General features: G+C 38.0%; 1 protein-coding gene, 1 long non-coding RNA gene and 1 other non-coding gene across 9 annotated transcripts in view; 2 read left to right on the top strand and 1 right to left on the bottom strand.

Annotated features, from left to right (window-relative positions):
* Window positions 1-16,145, top strand: part of LOC134298940 (uncharacterized) — a 34,379-nt gene extending 18,234 nt beyond the window's left edge. The window contains exons 3-4 of the long non-coding RNA XR_010006068.1: window positions 13,869-14,014; window positions 14,551-16,145. This is a non-coding gene — a long non-coding RNA (uncharacterized LOC134298940). The remainder of the gene's footprint in view (window positions 1-13,868; window positions 14,015-14,550) is intronic.
* c4h18orf63 (chromosome 4 C18orf63 homolog) overlaps window positions 1-19,986 on the bottom strand; it is a 34,810-nt gene that overhangs the window by 2,541 nt on the left and 12,283 nt on the right. For 5 of the 7 annotated variants that reach the window (XM_062980589.1, XM_062980588.1, XM_062980590.1 and 2 more), the window contains 8 exons: window positions 17,217-17,328; window positions 15,827-15,868; window positions 10,872-10,948; window positions 7,770-7,879; window positions 7,124-7,220; window positions 6,944-7,020; window positions 5,955-6,135; window positions 1,744-2,712 (listed from right to left, as the gene is read on the bottom strand). In XM_062980589.1, coding sequence (XP_062836659.1) covers window positions 1,744-2,712; window positions 5,955-6,135; window positions 6,944-7,020; window positions 7,124-7,220; window positions 7,770-7,879; window positions 10,872-10,948; window positions 15,827-15,868; window positions 17,217-17,328 — 1,665 coding nt within the window. The remainder of the gene's footprint in view (window positions 1-1,743; window positions 2,713-5,954; window positions 6,136-6,943; window positions 7,021-7,123; window positions 7,221-7,769; window positions 7,880-10,871; window positions 10,949-15,826; window positions 15,869-17,216; window positions 17,329-19,986) is intronic. The other 2 variants (XR_010006067.1, XM_062980594.1) reach the window with 1 other exon arrangement.
* On the top strand, window positions 8,125-8,206 carry mir5431 (microRNA mir-5431). Its single transcript, NR_130031.1, has one exon. It is a non-coding gene; the product is annotated as a microRNA mir-5431 (primary transcript).

The raw sequence follows: 19,986 nt of genomic DNA, 5'->3' as shown, positions 1-19,986 counted from the left end.
TATCAAGAGTTTCTCTCGGCTTGGTCTTCTGATATAACTGATTACTCAGTTGCTAAGGGCAAACAGCAAAAAACAAAAAACAAAAAAACACCTGGGAACTATTTCAGATACCATCCTTCAACTTCCCAAAGCATCCAGTTTCCTAGATCAATTATATTTCTAAACCGGCAGCAGCTGGGTATAATAATGCATTTTCATTTGTCTACAGTCAGAAGACATTCCAACTTCACCTTCACTTGGCCCCAGAGATAGCTAGAGGATAATTTAAAAATGGGGTTCAATGGTATAACTCTTAGTTTGGAGGTAGAAATGCTGCAGCCGACAGCAGACCCTGGATAGCCTTTGAGATTGCTAGGATCTGCCAATCTGCCGATCCCACCCCCATACAATTTTTTTGGCTGAAGAGAAATGCCTCTGAGATATGGTTTTTTCTTATATGCTGGTTTCTTGCCATACCAATCTTTCAACAGTACAAAAAAAAGGAGATTTTAAAAGTGATCTGAATATTATTTTCAGTTGCAGAAAATGGTGGCTTGGGTGATGGGGCCTGAATAGGGATTAGGATTGCAGGAAATGAAGGAGTACCAGAAAAAGGGAAGTGACTGAATTCTGTGAGATGAACATTCTGTTCACTGCAAACATATTCTTCAAGCAATTGAATGGGTGACTGTATACAGGGATGTCACTGGATGGCCAATATAGAAATCAAATAGACTACAAAATTAGACGCAGGAGATGAAGTGCCCTTCACTCTGCAAAACAAGCCCAGAAACAGATTGTGGGACAGAACACGAACTGCTAATATAGAGTAAAGCTAAAGAATATCACTAAACCAATAATTGAAGAATATTCCCACAGAATCTTTAAATAATGTAAAAAAAAAAAGATTTGCATTAACAGGGAGCCAGAAGTTAAAACTGACCATGCAATATTTCTCCTTTCCATGTATGGCTGTGAAACCTGGATAGTGAGAAAAGTTGCTAAGAAGAAAATCAACTCATTTGCAATGTGGTGCCAGGGAAGAGTTGTATAGAAGGCTAAAAAGATAAATCAGTGGATCCTAAAGCAAATCAAGCCTCAACTCTCCCTAGAAACCAAGATGACTAAACTGAGAATTTGGAAATATCATGAGAAAACATGACTCACTAGAAAAGACACTAATTATTGATAATGGAGAGGATTGTAGAAGAGGAAGATTGCATTATAGCCAGATAAACTAACCAAGGAAGTCACAGCCTTGATTCTGACCTGACCTGAGTAGAGCTGTTGATGATAGCATTGTTTGGAAGTCTCTTATTCATTGGGTCATAACAAATACCAACATGTACATTCAGACCATTCTCTGGGAAGTGGCTTAGCGGCACAATTGGTCAGGGCACTCACAGTCTAAGCTAATCATCAATAGGTAAGTAACTTAGAAACTTAAGAAGTAGGCTTGGAACATCTGATTTCTGCATTTTTCTTTGAATTAGCATGATAATCTCTTGTAATGATATGTCCCAAATAGCGCTAGTGTTTATTACCTGTAGATGATGACTGGGTGCCTTTGTAGTACTTTGATTTAAATTTTGATGATTTTATTATTATTTTTTATACCTCACTTTTTCTGTCTAAAAAGAGACTGAAAGCAGCTTACAGTGAATCCAATCCAATACAATTAAAAATCTAGAAATATACAAGCTTTAAAATAGAATTAAATATTAAAAATATTAACAATAAAGTCAAAGCCTTTTGTGATCTTACCATTTCTTTTTTTTCTCCACTTTTCTTTGCCCTCTTGTGCACTGAACTGTTTGATCTGCACACATTCAGTTTTGCTTCTTCAGCTGAACTTTGTGTTTGACTCCAAGTTATGGTGGATTTTGTTTCATCCACATTTGAGCGAGCTACATAGAGATGGGTTTTTTGTGAACAATTGGTCAGGGCATTATTTCCTATGCTGAGATCTGCAGGTTTATTCAAATGTTGTTGGACAGCCGGTGCGGGATGTGCTGATTGATAGCTAGTAGATGTCAAAGATGGATTTAATCTTTTGGGTTTGATTGTACTTGAATTATTACCCCCAATGATTCTGTTAGTTGAAGCACCATTTGATAGAAGTACACCATTCTCATTTTTTTCTATTAAGTTCGGTTTAGCAGACTTTACATTGTTTTTTCCATTCTGTATCTGAACAACACTTCTGTGTGCAATATTACTTAATGAAGTGTCTTGTAATAATTTGTCAAGTTGGACTTGACTTGACTTGAATACAGCTGATTTAGCAGCTGTGCTAACTTTCATTACTTTTGCTGAATATTGTGAAATGTTCTGCTTTTTCTTTCCATTGATGGCGTTTGCGGTTTGCCTATCCATCTGCAACAGTTTTCCTTTGAAAATTGGTATGATTTTAGTGGTATTTTCACTTGTAAAACGATTTGAGATTCTAAAAGAATCTTCTGAGTTCAGCATGGATGCAGATTCTTTGGAAGTTTTCCACTCTTCCTTGCTAAAGACTTTCCTCTCCACTCCCCCAGGATTCGCATCTTTTCTCAGCAAATTGAGATTAGAAAAGATACCTGTATTTGGCAGCTTGGCTTCAAGCTCCATCTTGTGGCTGTTTTCTATAGTACAGGTTAAAGGGCTGAACATACATTTTGGGGAAATTCCTTGGGTCAGAGTTAACTTGCAGTTTCTTTTTTCAGTAAGATTAGCTGGTTTAGAGTTTATTTCCTAAAATACAATAAACAAAACAACAATTTGAGTTACATTATATAACATCAATTAAGTTGCATTATATAGCATTAATTGATAGGGCACAGGGTACATTTTCATAATTATTTTAAAATATGATCCCTAAGTATAAGCATAGTCAAAGCAATGGTATTCCCCATAGTAACCTGTGGATGCAAGAGCTGGACCATAAGGAAGGCTGAGCGAAAGAAGACAGACGCTTTTGAACTCTGGTGCTGGAGGAAAATCCTGAGAGTGCCTTGAACTGCAAGAAGATCCAACCAGTCCATCCTCCAGGAAATAATGCCCGGCTGCTCATTGGAGGGAAGGATATTAGAGGCAAAGCTGAAGTCTTTTGGCCACATCATGAGGAGACAGGAAAGCTTGGAAAAGATCACAATGCTGGGGAAAATGGAAGGAAAAGGGAAGAGAGGTCGACCAAGGGCAAGATGGATGGACAATATCCTTGAAGTGATTGGCTTGACCTTGAAGGAACTGGTGGCGGTGACGGCCGACAGAGAGCTCTGGCGTGGACTGGTCCATGAGGTCACGAAGAGTCGGAGACGACTAAACGACTGAGCAGCAGCAGCAAGTATAAGCATTATATGATATTTGCCAGGTCCCATTGTTCCAAAAATGTTTTAACCTTATTAAGAAAGTTAGTCAAAACTATGGCATAATGATGTAGATGCAAAGATAAACCAAGAAAGCATACTGTCCCTAACAGACAATGGAAGCCTGAACTGCAGCAGTGGCTGGATCTACGCTGCCATATAAAATAATAATAATAATAATAATAATAATCATCATCATCATCATCATCCTTTATTTATAAACCACTCCATCTCCTCGAGAGGATTCAGAGTGGTTTCCAGCATGTACAAAACAGTCAGTTGTCAAAACAACATACAACAGCATGAACAAACAAACATAATAAAAATAATATCATAAAACAGCAGTAAAAAACAGTTCAATCTAAAATGAACACAGTTACAGTACCAATCAACATGAAAGAGTCCAGTACAGTAATCAGGGCTGTGAGGTAGACATAATCAATTAAAAGATAGGCAAAGACTTGTATTTCAGTGTATCATAGGACCCGGGGGTAGATAGTGTGTAGAGCAAGGTCAACATGTTGAACAGCTGACTAATCTTGCTCAAAGACCTCCCGGAACCACCAGGTTTTCAGTTCCTTGCAGAAAGAGGGCAATTTAGGGGCTTGCATGATCTCTTTGGGGAGGGCATTCCAGAGCCGGGGGGCCACCATCAGGAAGGCACGCTCCCTCGTCCCCATCAGCCTCGCTTGGGATGGTGGTGGGAGCAAGAGAAGGGCCTCGCCAGCAGATCTTAATATAGTTTGAATCTGTATTATATAGTCAGTGTAGATCCATATAATTGTCAGGACCCAGGCTGCAGAGCACCAATAACCATGCGCAGAGACCAGAATCTATCTAATATCTTTATTAAAGAAATATATAAAGTCAATAAAAACAAGTGAAGAATATAGTTCAGAAGTAGACCTTTCAGGAAAGGTCAAATATAGTCCAGGAAAATGATGTCCAATATGTGATATTAGAGTCCAAAGTTATAATCCATTAACCGAAACACACACTTTGCCAAGCAATAGTGTGGGGAGATGACAAGGTCTTTTAGTCCATTGAAGCTTGACAACAAGGCTAGAGAACAAACTAGATTCTTGGCAAAACAAGACTTGATACGAGGCAAAACAAGAAGCAAGAACAAGGTCCGTGGCAAACGCGAAACAAGGCAGGCTTGAACTTGATCCGGGAAACAAGGAACTGGAGTCCACACACGAACACACTCCTCGAGCTGACAAATTGACTCCGCAAGGTTCCCCTTGCGGCAAAACCCCTATATAGGATCTTGTTTTCCCGCCAATAGAACACTTTCCCTGGAGAACAAGAAGTGAAACCCAAGCTGTGTCCAGATGCATGACTCCTTAGAATTTCCCAAGGGAAGCAGACTTAATCAGCTAATTGTTTGGCTGCGATTCTGAGACTCCGGCGATTAGCCTCCCTAGCTCCTCTATCTCTATTATAATTGTCTTTCCGGGAAAACGGGGGAGAATTCTGCCCAAGGCTTGTTTGGCTGACTTCTTGAGGGCAAACATCCTCCAGGTGCAGGGGCTCCGATTCTGGCTGAACCGGTGGAAATCCCATGTTTTCCTCTTCGTCTGCCACAATAGTACTAGGAACGGGACTACAAGGCCCATGAGACATCACAATAATTCAGTTTAACTGCATTGAGCAGTACTGTGTGACAGTGAAGATCCAGCCAAGAGTAGATTATCACCATTCCTTATAGGTACAGAATCTGTACTTACTATCTCCAAATTCACTTATATACAAGCTCTCTTAAAAATCTCCATAGTCAAATTACTACCGGTAGTTGTAATAATCTTATACCCATGCTGGACACAAGCATGTTTATACTAATCTCTATCTTCTTAAGGATTGATTTATAAATAAACATATTGTCCCAGTGTTATTAAATTTGCTTATGCAAGGGTCTTTCCCAACAGAAGGATGCACAGGTTTTACCATACAGTTGTTGGGAATCAATAGGGTCATGCCAGGAACAAGCATTAAAGTCAACCTCTGGGACAGATCTGCTACATTAAATTTAAAGCTACTGAGCATCCTGCACTCCAACAGACTGTACTGCAAATGCACTAAAGCAGTGCAGGATTTTGCTCATTGGTCACTAGCAGTGAAAATTTACTTAGATCAAACTTGATCTCATTTTTGCAAGAACATTCTCAGTACCAATTGACATTATTGATTCAAACCCACATGTACAGAACAATGAGAAGTTTTGACCCTTCAGTCAAAGAAGTTGATTATGATGCCTTGCTATATTACATTTTTTTTTACCAAAGTCAAATAAGTAGCAAACTGGTCATTATGATTACACATCCTAAGTAGTTAGATGATTTGGAATCGTTTTTGGTAAACATTTGCAGATATCAGAGTGTCAGTAAAATACAAAAACAACGTATAGAAAAAATTATCCAGACTGTACCTGATGTGTTCATTTCTACATTAAGGCAATAATTATACTCATTATTACATTTCTGATATGTCATATACTACCTCAATCCCATAAAAGTAGTAAAGAGGGCTTTCCCTTTCTAAGATAGTAAGAATCAAAGCAATTATCTCTTTTCATAGTTCTATCAATTATATGTTCATAAAAAAGAAAGGTCCGAGCTTTTTTTTTACCTGAGCAGATGCTTGTGTAAGTTCTTTTGTGGCATATAGTGCTTTATTTGTCATCTTAAGGGGAAACCCACATGTATGAATAATAGTCTTCACATCAGTAATAAAAGCATCTAAAACACCATCCAAATTTATTCTGGGAAAGTACTGGACTGGTTGACTTCGGATGCAACTCATAGGATATCTGGATTACTGTTAAGTACTGAAATAATTCTTTGAGAAATATCTATGACGAAGTAATACTTTCTTGAGTAACGTAAAAGTGAAGGAGAGGGGAAACAAGCTATCAAGGGTCACTTCCATACTAGACCCAATGAAATTGATGGGAGTGACAAAATTATGCTCTTCTCTAGCTTCCATTTGTAGGGGAACCACTAGAGAATGTACATAAGGAATTTCCAAACTAATTTGAACAAACTAGTCAACCTTCCACAGTTACTTCAGTTAGTGATACAAAACTACAATGAACAAACCTGTTAATAAACATGAAAATAAAACTGCTCTAGTTGTCTCCGGGTCCTCCAGCATTACTCTACAACCTCTTCTGGAAGCTGCTCATAGAATCGCACAGGAGGACCTGCAAATGTCTACAGAGGTGTTCTCTCTAGGAATCTCTAGGTTCTCCAGCATGAAGGAAGTTGATTATAGTCATACTGGATACAGAGATTCCTAGATGTAACATTTTAATCACATCTATGAATAATCAAACCGTGAAAGTAGAAACTGCAAATGTGAAAGGCAACGGTATATTTGATCCACAACATTCTGAATTGAGGGATCTCATTTAACAAGAATGGTAAGAAATGACATTATGGGGCTGCCATAAAGCAATCACTATTTTCTCACATTGGCAACTTACATTTGAGGCCATTTCTGCATCTCTGAAGACCTGTGTTGAAAGTGAGCCAGGGTGCAAATGGCTTGATACAAGGTCTTAGGTAGGGACCACAAATGATAGTTTGGTATATGAATTTAAAACATACAAAAGATACGTGAAGAGTTGCTCTCCTATGAATTTGAAGTAAATGTTGCAATACTTCTGGGAATCCTTTGGTAGGCTATAGCCGTACTAAAGACAATATACAGATATATATATAAAATTATACAAGTAAATAATTCCTTTTATAGAATGTAATGGATAATGGAAACAAAGGGCAACTACATTGTCGTACCAGATTTTTCCAATGCAACTGCAACTCATTGTATGATTGAAAAGGAGAATCAGATGGAATAAAATGACTGATGTTTATGATCTGACCCATTTTCATACTGTATACAGGTAAGAAAGAGATAATTTGGTTAAAAAGTATAATCCTCTAGTAAAGATTTTTGAGATAGATGGTACCATGCTAGTGAGCTAGTTGTACCACTATAACATCACTTAGTTTGAAACAACTGAGTTATTTTGGAAAGAAACGGAACTACTGCAATATTTATATCTTCATACTGGAAGGTTATCTTACAACATCTTAAAATATTTTATTCAGATTCCCATATAGAAAAAGAAACATCTGATAAATTATATATACAAAAACCATATTTAGTTTGATAGAGCTTTAAGTAAGTTACAGGAAGATTTTCTTCTAGAAAGGTGCAAAGATTAAAATAATAAGTGAGGGGAAGCCTTGAAAGACAGGTTTTCAAAATTAAAATTGAATGTGACTTGCATTAACACATGGCTATTGAAAATTCTCTGTTTTTTTAAATTGTATTAGCAAAGATAAAAGTAGTAAGCATTGATTTTGCTTTGGTCATGAAGAATGTAAAAATAATAAAGTTATATCAGGAATATTTCTTGTCAAAACATTAAAGGAATACCTTGGCAATACATAACACCAGTTACTTAAAATAGAACAGCTTTGAATGACTGCACTACCATCACTGTCAAATTTCTTTATGATGTTTGTTGAAATATCAAAATCTTCTAGCTAGAAAAAGAAAAAAAATCAATGTAGTAATATTTCAAATGTATAAAAAACTCAAAACAGGGAAGTATTCAGTCAACATAAGATCCTTCAGATTTATGCAGAATTTACTATATTTAATGAAAATTAATAATTTTGACATTCACAACGTGTTTTAGGGAACAATCATCCATGTGACAGAATCCTAGGAGATATTGAAGATATCATATTCCTCCTCTCCTCCATTACAAAGGCTAAAGACAGAGGCCTGAATCCTTTTGGTAGATCCAACTAGAAGAGATCAATTAGATCAATAAGCTTTTCTACTGTTGGAATTACCACTAGAATGCAGGACAGAGTTTCAACCATGGAGATGAAGACCCAGTCTTGGATCAACTCTCTTCTCCTTATTGGCCGGTTCTGCTGCTGCTGCTCAGTCGTTTAGTCGTCTCCGACTCTTCGTGACCTCATGGACCAGTCCACGCCAGAGCTCCCTGTCGGCCTTCACTGCCCCCAGTTACTTCAAGGTCAACCCAGTCACTTCAAGGATACCGTCCATCCATCTTGCCCTTGGTCGGCTGGGTCTACACAGCCACAAAATTCAGGGCAGAACTGGCATGCAAAATGCGAGTTCCACACCACATTGTGCCCTGGCAAAACGCACTTAAGCCACCTTGGCTGTGGAAAGGTGTTTGCACTGTCAAGCTATGCCAAAACCAGTCTCTATCCTACCCCATTGTTGCAAGGTAAAAGGGGGGGAAACACACCTACTGTGTGATCTGCAGCTTCTCTTCGTGGTTCCATGCCTTGTGACTGGCAAAGAAGCCTAAGAGGAGCGAGCCTGAGCCCAGGGAGTGTGGGATGGCTGTTGAGACACCCATGGCCAATTCTACACAGGAACTGGAAGGGTGTCTGCACTTCCCAAACTCTGGTGGACTCCTGTTCGAATCCCTGGCGATTTACTTGTGGGGTTCCTCAGGGTTCCATTTTGTTCCCCATGCTGTTTAACATATACATGAAACCGCGGGGAGGGGTCATCCAGAGTTTTGAAGTATGGTGCCACCTATTATGCAGATGACACCCAACTCTACTACTTCTTTCCACCTAATGCCAAGGAAGCTGTCCTGGCCCTAAACCAGTGCTTGTCATCAGTAATGGGCTGAATGAGGGCAAACAAATTGAAACTTAATCCAGACAAGACAGAGGTACTCCTGGTCAGTCAGAAGGCAGACTATGGAATAGGGATCCAACCCCCCTGTTACAGCAGCACCACTGGCTGCCAGTCGGTTTCTGGGCGCAATTCAAAGTGCTGGTTATGACGTTTAAAGCCCTAGACAGTTTGGGTCCAGGCTATTTGTCTGACCGCATCCCCTTGTACAAATCTGCCCAGGCCCTGAAATCTTCAGGAGAGATTTTTCTCTCAGTCCCACCTCCATCTCAAGCTCGGTTGGTGAGAACGAGAGAGTGAGCGTTCTCGGTGGCTGCCCCTCAACTCTGGAACTCCCTGCCCAGGGATGTCAGAATGAGTCCCTCCTTGCTGTCCTTCTGGTGGCAGGCTAAACCCTTTTTATTCAGACAGGCTTTTAAAGAAGAAGGTTTTTAAGATCATATCGGGGGTGTTGTGGTTTTTAACTTTGAATATGTTTTAATTGGTTTTTAATGGGACTTTTAAAATGTTTATATTTAATCCTGTTTTAATGTTTTCATATTTGTATATTTTAAATTGTATGTTGATGCTTTCATGTTAAGCCACTTTGAGTCTCCTTTGGGAGAGATAAAGCAGGGTATAAATAAATATAAGAAGATGATGATGATGATGATGATGATGATGATGATGATGATGATGATGATAATAATAATAATAATAATAATAAATCCAGGGGAAAGACCAAATCCTAGTGCAGGATTCATGTTTTCAACTGTGTTTTTTAAACCTGGGGTACAGCCACATCAAGCAACTTTCCCTGGGTTACATCAGATCAGCCTGCATGCGTCTCATGGACACCCGCAGGCTGATCAAACCTCACACCAATCAAAATGGTCCGTAGAAGATGGGGCCTCTGTCTCCACATAAAGATCTGCACTGCTCACCTCTACCATGCTGTAAATCTGGTTTTGGAGAGAGAGAAAAGGATCAGGAACATAGTGTGGGAAGAGAGGGAGTGACTGTGTGCCAGCCTCTACATGCTCCTAACAGAGGGAAACTTTTAGTCCACCCTCAGAGCTGATTTAACAATTTTATTCCCATGAGATGGTTTTTAAAGAAAAACATTCAGATAAATTATGGATTATTTAAGTCCCTTACCCTTTCTCTGCAAGTAAGAGAATCTCCATAAAGTTTTACAAAAGCATGCTACAGCATTCACATGATGATTTCAAAAAATTTCATCATATGAGCGTATCATTTTAACATTTAAGACAATTTATTAATTCTAAAAAGGACTCAAGCTTTTGAGATTTGAAGGTTATCCTTATCCCAACTTGAAATATAAGAAACCAATGTCTTACTGCAATAAAAGACGCATTTTAAACATATACTGTAAAACTAAACCTAAAGTGTTCTCGTTCACTTTTGCTTCTCCATTAAAAATATAAACAAAGAACATATTGGTCATACTGTTGTAATTTTTAGCTATGAGTCATGACCACTGTTCAAAAACTTCAGTCATGTCATGCAACCTTGTATTAGCTCAGAATGTGTATCTAAACTCTTTAGTATTGAGAAAAGAAAAAAAGATAAATTTTCTTGGAAATATTCTGCCTACTAGGTTTAGATTGCACAAACAAAATTTAGAAGCACATAATTGTATAGAACAAATATGTATTTTCTTTGGAAAAAAATATAATGTCTGGTTTTCTGATAGCCATTGATCTCCTTCATTCTGTGGAAAGAATCATAAGCTTGGTTTATTGGGGGTGGGAGAAAAGCATACTTCTTGAATCAGTCACAACCAGCTGTGTGAACCATCTCTTAGTAACAACAAAGCTTATCAGGAAACATTGAATTGCTCTGTACCTTAGCTGGAGGTAGCCGGATTGTAGAAACTTCCACACTAATGCAGAGCTGAGTTTCTAATACATTGATGTCCATAACTGAAATAAAATCCATAATGTCCAATATGTCTGTCTCTTTTCACCACAAATATACAGAAGCAAACAATATTTACTATGGCAATATGAAAAATCCAAGAGTTTTAAATAATCTCTTTGCCAAGTAATAATCCTTTCTCTATGTAACTCTAGGATTTTCAATAACTAAAAGGTGGCTTGAAGTTATTGCTCCTGAAGCTGTTAGGAAAATTGAAACCATGGATGAATTTAAACAAGGACTATATTTCAGCTCCACTGAGTAGTATCCCTGGCCAGGTTTCACCCCTTTACTGCCAAATAATGTTTTAATCCAAACCAAAATGAATATGACCATTTCATAGTCACACTGGCACAAGGAGAAGATTCCACTGTGTGCACACGATCGGTGTATCGGTTTGTGTCTGATCACATGGCCACAATGGCTGTAGGATTTTTTCAGAAAAAAATCCTGCAAAACATGCACACATTTGATTAATCAAATAGCCTTTGTTTTCCCTTTGCTCTGATTGACACCTGTGCGTCTATAAAATGAAGCTAGTAGAGAAGGGTGTGTGTGAAAAGCTAACCTACAAATATGTGCATACGAATTCTAAATGCAAAAAATACTGCCTTTTACAGGTGCCAAAACAAACAAGGGAGTTACTCCTTCTGTTGTGAGAACTATCAGGGGACCTAGGTGACTCAGAAAACTGGCCCCAACCTTCCCCACTCAACTGGTTCTTATCCAAAACAGTAGTGTAAACTGGTACTTTTAAAAAAAGATTCTCCTTAAAGCTCTCAAACAGAAGAAGAGGAACATTATGTTTTCCAATGGGACAAGGACCAAGTAAAGACACATTGTTTATTATGTGTAAACTCATGATATGCTTGAGGAAATCCCCATTACTTGTCGCTGCAGCCTTAGTTGCTGAACTCCTAATCATTACAGCACAGGTGATACAATATAACTTTCTTAACCTTCCTGTGCCTTTCAAATGAGACAGGGTCAGTGTGCAGTTAGGGTTAAACTTCTGCAATGTGCTTTACCTTGTGCTACCTCTGTACCAATTTCGGAAACTGCAAGTAGTTCAAAACACAGCAGCCAAATTGGTCACAGGAACATCCAGGAGTGAGCATATTACTCATATACAGTAGAGTCTCGCTTATCCAACATAGACAGGCTGGCAGAATGTTGGATAAGCGAAAATGTTGGATAATAAGGAGGGTGTTAGGGATTCCTCTTCTTCAGAAGAGGAAGGGAAGGAGGGTTAGGGTTAGGGTGCAGGAAAGTGTTCATGAATCAGAGGGGCGGTTGGAATCTGAGGAGGAGATTTTGCAAGTACCCATATTTCAGGAAAGGCGAAAGGAAACAGAGCAGACGTGGTTCAGCTAGAATAGCTGCCAGAAATGCAGCTGAGTAATTGGGAACCGCCCTAGCAGCTGTGGGGAAATTCAGGGCTATAAATCAGAAGCAGGTGCAGTCAAGCTTTTGATGGTAACAAACTGACTCTAATGCCTAAGCCTTCGCTCCCCTTGTGGCTGCTTCGAGTCTGCATCTAGGAAACTACTCCTAAGGATTTATTGCTGTTTCTTTGTCTGAAGTAAGGCTGCTACTTGATTTGGGAATTTATCAGAGACTTAAGAACTGTGTTTGCCCTAAGTCTTCCTTGCTTTCTTTTGCATTATATCACTGAGTGTGCTGTTCTTTATGTTTTGCTGAAGTAGAGCAGTTTTCATTTACTTACCACATTGTTTTTTTAATTATTAAGTAATTTATTGATACAGTGCAAGTATTTAAAACCGGGGGAAACATGGTAGGTAAGGAGTGTGAGGAATAATGGGTAAATTCGGGAGAGGAGGGGAGGTGGGAAAGGGGGGTGAGTGGAGGTGGTAGGAAAGGGGGGACAGGAAAAAAGGGGGGCTGGAAAAGAAAGGTTAACAATAATAGGGATGAGGTTTAGGGGAAACATACAAAAGGGGAAGTAATCTTTCATTCTTTTCCTTTACGGTATACCATTTTACATAAAATTATCATTTCACTTGGATACATTTCTTAAGTCTCCATTCTCTAAAAGTATTCTTCTATTTTTTCCCAGTTTGTTTCTCTGATACTTTTTCCTCTAGTCTCTTTTAGGAGGAAGCAGGGCCGGCCCTAGGTAATTTCGCTTTGTAAGCGAACCTAGTGGCGGAAGGCCTTTGCCAAGGAGGGAGGCAATGGTCCCCGCCGCCGCCTCTCTCCTTGGCGAACGCGGAAGGCCTACTGCGGCCTAGCTATTCTCGCGAAGTCTCGCGAGTCCTCCGCCTTTGCCAAGGAGGGAGGCAATGGTCCCCACCGCCGCGCCCCTCCTTGGCGAACGTGGAAGGCCTACTGCGGCCTGGCTTTTCTCACAAAGTCTCGCGAGACCTCGCGAGAATAGCTAGGCCCCAGATAGGCCTTCCGCGTTCACCGAGGAGGGAGGAGGCAGCAGCAGCGGGGACCATCGCCTCCCTCCTCAGCAAAGGCCTCATCTGAGGCCTAGCTCTTCACTGAGGAGGGAGGTGATGATTCCCCGCCGCCGCCTCCCTCTTTAGTAAATTCACACGGGGGCGATGTCAAGGCCTCGACAGCGCCCCCCTTGACGTGCGCCCCAAGCGGCCGCTTCAACGGCCTCCACGTTGGACCGGCCCTGGGAGGAAGGTAAGTCTATCCATATCCTGAATTTCTTTTAATTTATACAACTAGAGTTCTTTCGTCGGAATTTTCTCTAATTTCCATTGTTTAGCAAATGTCAACCTTGCGGCTGTGGTACTATATGTAAATAAAATATTGTTGTTTGTGTCAAATTTCGTATCCGTGTTCATAATTCCTAATAGGTAATATTCTGGTTTTAGTGGGAATTTCTTGTTTAGCATAGTTTGAGTTTCTTCATGGATTATTTTCCAATATTTTTTTGATTTCTCACAGGTCCACCAAATATGAAAGAAAGAACCTTCTTGGACCTTACATTTTCAACATTTGTTGTCATAGTTTTTATACATCATGCCTAATTTTTTAGGGGTCATATACCAACGGTGGAAAATCTTAAGCCAATTTTCTTTTAAATCTGAAGAGTAAGAATTTTTAAGTTTTTTTATTCCAAATTAATTCCCATTCCATTAATTTAATCGGACGACCAATATTCCTCGCCCAATTTACCATACAGTTCTTAATTTCTTCGGTTTCCATTGACCAATCTAATAGTTTGTTATATATCTTGGATATTATCTTCTTATTTGTCGCAATTATTTTGTCCCATATATTATCTGGTTCACTAAATCTGATTAACTTATCCTTGGCAAATTGTTCTTTTATTTGCGCATACTGAAATTAAGAAATCATATTAAAATTTAATCTTATTCCTTCCTGTGTTTTAAGCTCATATTTGCTGTTTCTCTTTATCAATCAACACATCCTTATATCTTGGCCATTTTACCCAACCTAATATATAATATTGTTTTAAGGCTGTTCTTGAAAGACAAAACAGGACAGAAGGATTAAGAAAAAGCCTATTGAATGTCAAATATTGAAAGCATTGACTACAAAAACTTTGACTACTCAAAAATTGACTACATATTCCTAATATAATATAATTTAATATTGTTTTAAGGCTGTTCTTGAAAGACAAAACAGGACAGAAGGATTAAGGAAAAGCATCAAATATTGAAAGCATTGACTACAAAAACATTGACTACCCAAAAAATTGACTACTTGTTTTGGGTCCAGGTTACCTACAGGAGCGCATTCTCCTGTACAATATGCCAGAAACACTTAGTTCCTACACCAGCCTGCCAGAAACTGACTGGCAACCATCACCCAGAGGACCTTTTCATCAGCTGCCCCAAGCCTGTGGAATGACGTGCCTGAAGAGATTTGACAGCTAAATCAGCTGTTGGAATTTAAGACACAACTGAAGGCTCATCTTTTCCAGCAGGCCTACCCAGTCAATTTTAGGTCGTGATTTTTAATCTGTAGATTTTAACTTGTATTTTAAATCGGTGTCTCTTGTTGTATGTCTTTTAATAGTGTTTTATCTTTTATTTTAATAATGCTGTATCATATCTCAAGCCACAGGGAGAGGTGGGTAATAATGATTATTGTTGTTATATTAAACTTGTGCTTTTAACAACACTACACGTTTATGAGGCCCTTTATGCATACAAAATTGTATGTTTTTGATGCTGCTTGGAAAGCATAGGACAAAGTATCTTCCTCCATCCCAAATGCCATTACTGTGGCCTCTGGGGGACAGAACAGTCAGTATCTGCTGAACGTAACCCCTTTCACAACCGCCACCCCCTTTTCCTTTTGTGTCTAAAGATTGCAAGCCTGGGGGTAAGGATCTTTCAAATTGGCAGCGGTGTAAGTGCTTGTATTATCTGCTTCCATCATGGCTGAGGAGTCAGGGTTCCAAAAATACAGTGTTCTTCACCAGATATTAGTATGGAAAAACTTCTAGAGGTTCATCTTATGATAATTTCTGTGATATATCTGATGCCTACATAATTTTACTATTAATCATGTCAGAAACAACTTTAGGTTAGCAACCCAACCTTCAGGTGAGCAGTCCTGCCGGCACAAGGGTTTAACCCATTGCGCCACCGGGGGGTTTGCAAATTGTTTGTTTACTTCAGACACACAGAAAAGTCACCACATACAGGTAGTATGGAAATGACATTGGCACATCTACTGAATTTGCTAGTATTTTATGAACAGTAACACAAATGGTTCCATGTTCCATGAATGTAGTTAAATGGCACATAATATAAAACAAGGTAACGTTATGACATCTGCTCTATGTTCAGCCACTGATGTATGCTTACACATCAACAAGATAATATGAGATTGAAAAGAACCATATATATTTTCCTTAATATTGTACTCACCAATTGCATTTTGCTTTCCGTGTTGTGATAGAAAATCTTTCCCTTAAAAAATGAAATTGGTACATATTACAAAATTCCCTTTTACTGTGACCTTTGCAAAGCCTTTACAAAACAGTATTTTGGAAAGGATGATCTTGTGCAAGATGTGCACCAAAATATTTCTTGTGCAGCACAGGGGAAAGGAAAGATGTGGCAGTTAGAAGTCCACTAAACTTAACATGTATGCAAACAAAATGCTATTGTTTTCATAATTTTATAAAGATCTCTCAGCAAGCATTATGTACATAAAAATTCAATAAAAGCACAAAATATAATCTAACCAAATTTGTTTTTCTGAATGTCTCAGAATTTGGAACTGCTTCCATATGAGTATAGAAAGAGTGATCTCTGATTTAGAAGTTGGTCTTTTTCCTAATTAAAAATGGCTATAGATTCTAACGATGAAAAGCAAAACACTGCACGTGGAATCTTATTGCATTAATGGCAAAACCTACCTTCTGTAATGCTCAAGTCCCTACAATGTATACAGTGCACTCAAAATGAATATATCAGAGAGGAATTTGGACATAAGACCTTTGATTGGAAACCGCCCTGAGTCCCCTAGGGGAGATAGGGCGGTATATAAATAAAGTTTTTATTATTATTATATTATTATTATTATTATTGTTATTGTTATTATTTCTACCTAACATGCTCATTTTTCCAGTGCAGGAAATGTTAATGTAAATGCTTTACAGTGATATGAGCTCTTTCTACAACCTCGATTGCTACAGCCCAGACTAATTTTATACATTCCACCTACTGTTTATAAGGTATGGCTATGAATATGTACATTTCTTAAAATAAATAGAATGGAATGAACATTTATTATTTTTATATCAATTTATCCTTATTGTCCCATATGTCTGGTTTTTATTACTTATAAATGTGCTATCCTGATAACCAACACCATGTAACAGAGATTACAATACTCAGTGGCGAGAATTAAATGGGAGGTTGGTGAGACTGATGAACTGTAGAAAACGGTTACTGTTCTAAACAATGCTGAATTGTTCTTCATGGAGAAAGAAGAAATGTAGCTGCATAGCCTAGCTTAATCATGTCCAGTTAAATGTCAGCACACAGATTCCTTTTCACTGTTCTTTTTCAAACTACTTATAACTATAGAGACAGTTTGATGGCAAACCAAGATTAGGAAGAATGCACAAATATACAAAGATTCTAGACATTTCTCAAAAATTAATGTACATTTTGAACACCTTCAGAATGACAGAACAAAAAACGATAGCAGGAAAATGTATGGAATCTATAGCAAATATTTTACACTATAGGTGTAGATATATGAAAATCACTATAAATGACTGCAACTGTCTACAATTCCAGAAAATACCTTGTATCAAGAGATGACCAGCTTGGTTCCATTTAGGAGCAAGTTTGGCTATAAGTGTATAAGAAAGACAGGTCTGAAAGATAGCTGGGATAACTCTCTCTGGCACTGCCATCTAACAAGAGAGAGAAAACAATTTTTTATTCACTTTTATTTATTTAATGCAATAAGTGAACAACACTATATGAAATTGTATTACACTGTATAAGAACACTAGTACCTCTAGCCTACTCTAACTTACGTGATCTAGGTGCAAAAAATATGGAGCAGGAGTAATAAAACAGGCAATTGCCTGACAAGTTGTCATTTGGGAAATACCAACCATAGTGACATGGACTGTGACCCTAGCATGGGGAACAGAAAGGGAGAGAAGGGAGTTAACCAAGTGTACTGATCCTTGGCCGTAACTTACATTTCTCCCCTGTCCTTTTTTTTAATCTGCAAGAGTCTAGAATAGCTAGGGCTTTAAAAATTAAGAAGGAGGCTAATGGAACTATTAAAAACAATGGAAGCTTTCTTTCCAGATCAAATATCAGCTACAATCTGAACTGGGACCATGTGGGAGCAAAGGGTTAAATTCTCTCTTACAATATTCTATCCTTAAACCTGATTTTGATCCTTTCATCACTGCTAGTTCTGCAAGAGACTCAATTCATGTGAAGACATATGGTTTGTCAAATGAAAATCCATACACATAGCTTCCTATTTGGAATAAAAAATGGAATAAATATCTTGCAGTACCCAGCATGATCTAGTAAATTTGGTGGCCAATACTATTGTTTAGTGGCAGTGCTAAATGATGGCAATAAACTGAACTCCATATCAGTGTATCCATGCTGGAAATGTCACATTTTTGGGTTACAGTTATAAGATAAAGATTAGTGCTCATAGTGAGCAAGAATGTCATAAAAATTCCATACTAATACAATTAAAATGAGATTTCTAGTTATGAAAGAAAATGAAAATATGAACTAAATTCCAAAGATGCAATTCACTTCATGTTTTGGAGTTTATTGTATGAAGCACACAAATTGCAACTGCATTTATTGCAAAGGTCATCCAGGGTTCTATGGCCATGTTGGATGGTTGAGCTTCACTGGGTATTTTTGAAAACCATGCAAAATATTTTATTTTGTACTTTGGCCAAGTTTGGATCCTCCTATGCTTACTGGTATTTAACTCTAGGGAATATCATGGAAATTAAAGAAAGGAGTTTATCACACAAGCTGGAAAATTGTAACTACAGCAGGACAACAGCATCAGATCGTGCTGCTCCTTTCCCACTACTCTTCCAGGGATAACAACCTAGAAAGTCTTTCTTTTATAAAAACAAATAATCTTTCAATGACCTTTTGCAAAACAAATGCTTTCAAACTGTCTCCCACTAGGAGAGTGGTAGGAAAGTAGTGATGTCATGTGATACAAGGCAAAGACATTGTTCTGCTGTAAATTTGCCTGCTTTGTGTAATAAACTCCTTTCCGTGACAGAGTCAAATACCAGCAGATAAAGAATGATCCAAATTTTACTAAAGTAGCAAAATTTTAAAACAACAAACAAACAGAAAAATGGAGTAGAATCCAAAACTACCCAGTAAGAATTGAGCATCCTCCACAACCACTGCACACCAGAAGAAATGAACCAGAAAAACAGTGAAAAGGGAATGTAATGGTATATCTTTGAGGATGCCAAATGTCTCCTTTTCCAGAATCTTAAGAGCAGCAGTTCATAGTGCAACATTTTATTGTACAGTAGGTTCCACTTTTTCTGCTGAACTCCAAACAGCAAACTAATTCCAATCCAATTGTTTTTCTCCTGTCTCCAGCTAGATCTGGCACAAGCCATACTTGAAGACTACATCCATCAAAGAATATTAAGGTACTTCCTCCTAACTAATTCTGATCAACAGATGTAGTAATGCACCCATTCACAACAATCAATACTATCCAATTTTTGATTTTAAAAGTTATATATTACTAGAGTATTACTGCATATATGAATCACTGACTGGATTTTATTAGGCAACACTGTAGAACAGTAATACTCTCATTGAAAAGATAAAAAGATATCATCTAATCATTAAGCAACTGAAAGTTATTCTGCCTTTTATGATAACTAAGTTGAAGGTTATTCACTAAATGCACCTAAACCAGTCCAGCCACTTACATCAAGAAGACAAGTAAAACCAGAAAATCAACAAGAAAGCTTCACAGTGTAACGTTTGACAGTCCACCTTGCATTATTTAACATTTGTTTGTAAATGTGTATACATTTTATAAAAGACAAGAATTGATTTTAGACACCATTACTAAGAAAATTAAAATAAAATAATAGAAATAGCACCACAATTATAAATGCCACAGTTGTAGAATTTATTGTTCATAACCAAACGTTTCATATCTGAAGAGATAATCCAGCTTTGCCAAGTTTACCCATATGATGCTGGAATATTTTATATGTTCACACAAATTTATTATAGTAAACTCATAGTGAGCTATGTTACAAGTTGGTATTTTAGAGTAAATAAGGTAAAAGGTGGGAGGAGGAAGGGGTGAGTCAATGAGAGAGTGAGTAAGGCAAAAATAATAACAACAACAACAAAACCCTGGAGCACATTAAATTGGCTAGAGAGAATGTGATGATTAAAAAGGGAGATTATTGCTGAATGGCAATTAGAATCTGAAAGTACTTCTTGTGGGAAGGGGAGAGTAGAATAAAGAGATAACTTGAATATCTGGGTTAATGTGTTTCAGTCAACATTTTCATTTTATATAC

Source organism: Anolis carolinensis, chromosome 4, assembly GCF_035594765.1.
Source record: "Anolis carolinensis isolate JA03-04 chromosome 4, rAnoCar3.1.pri, whole genome shotgun sequence".
Classification (NCBI taxonomy): domain Eukaryota; kingdom Metazoa; phylum Chordata; class Lepidosauria; order Squamata; family Dactyloidae; genus Anolis; species Anolis carolinensis.
The sequence above is the reverse complement of the archived record's forward strand: the minus strand, read 5'-3'. Positions and strand labels throughout refer to the sequence as shown.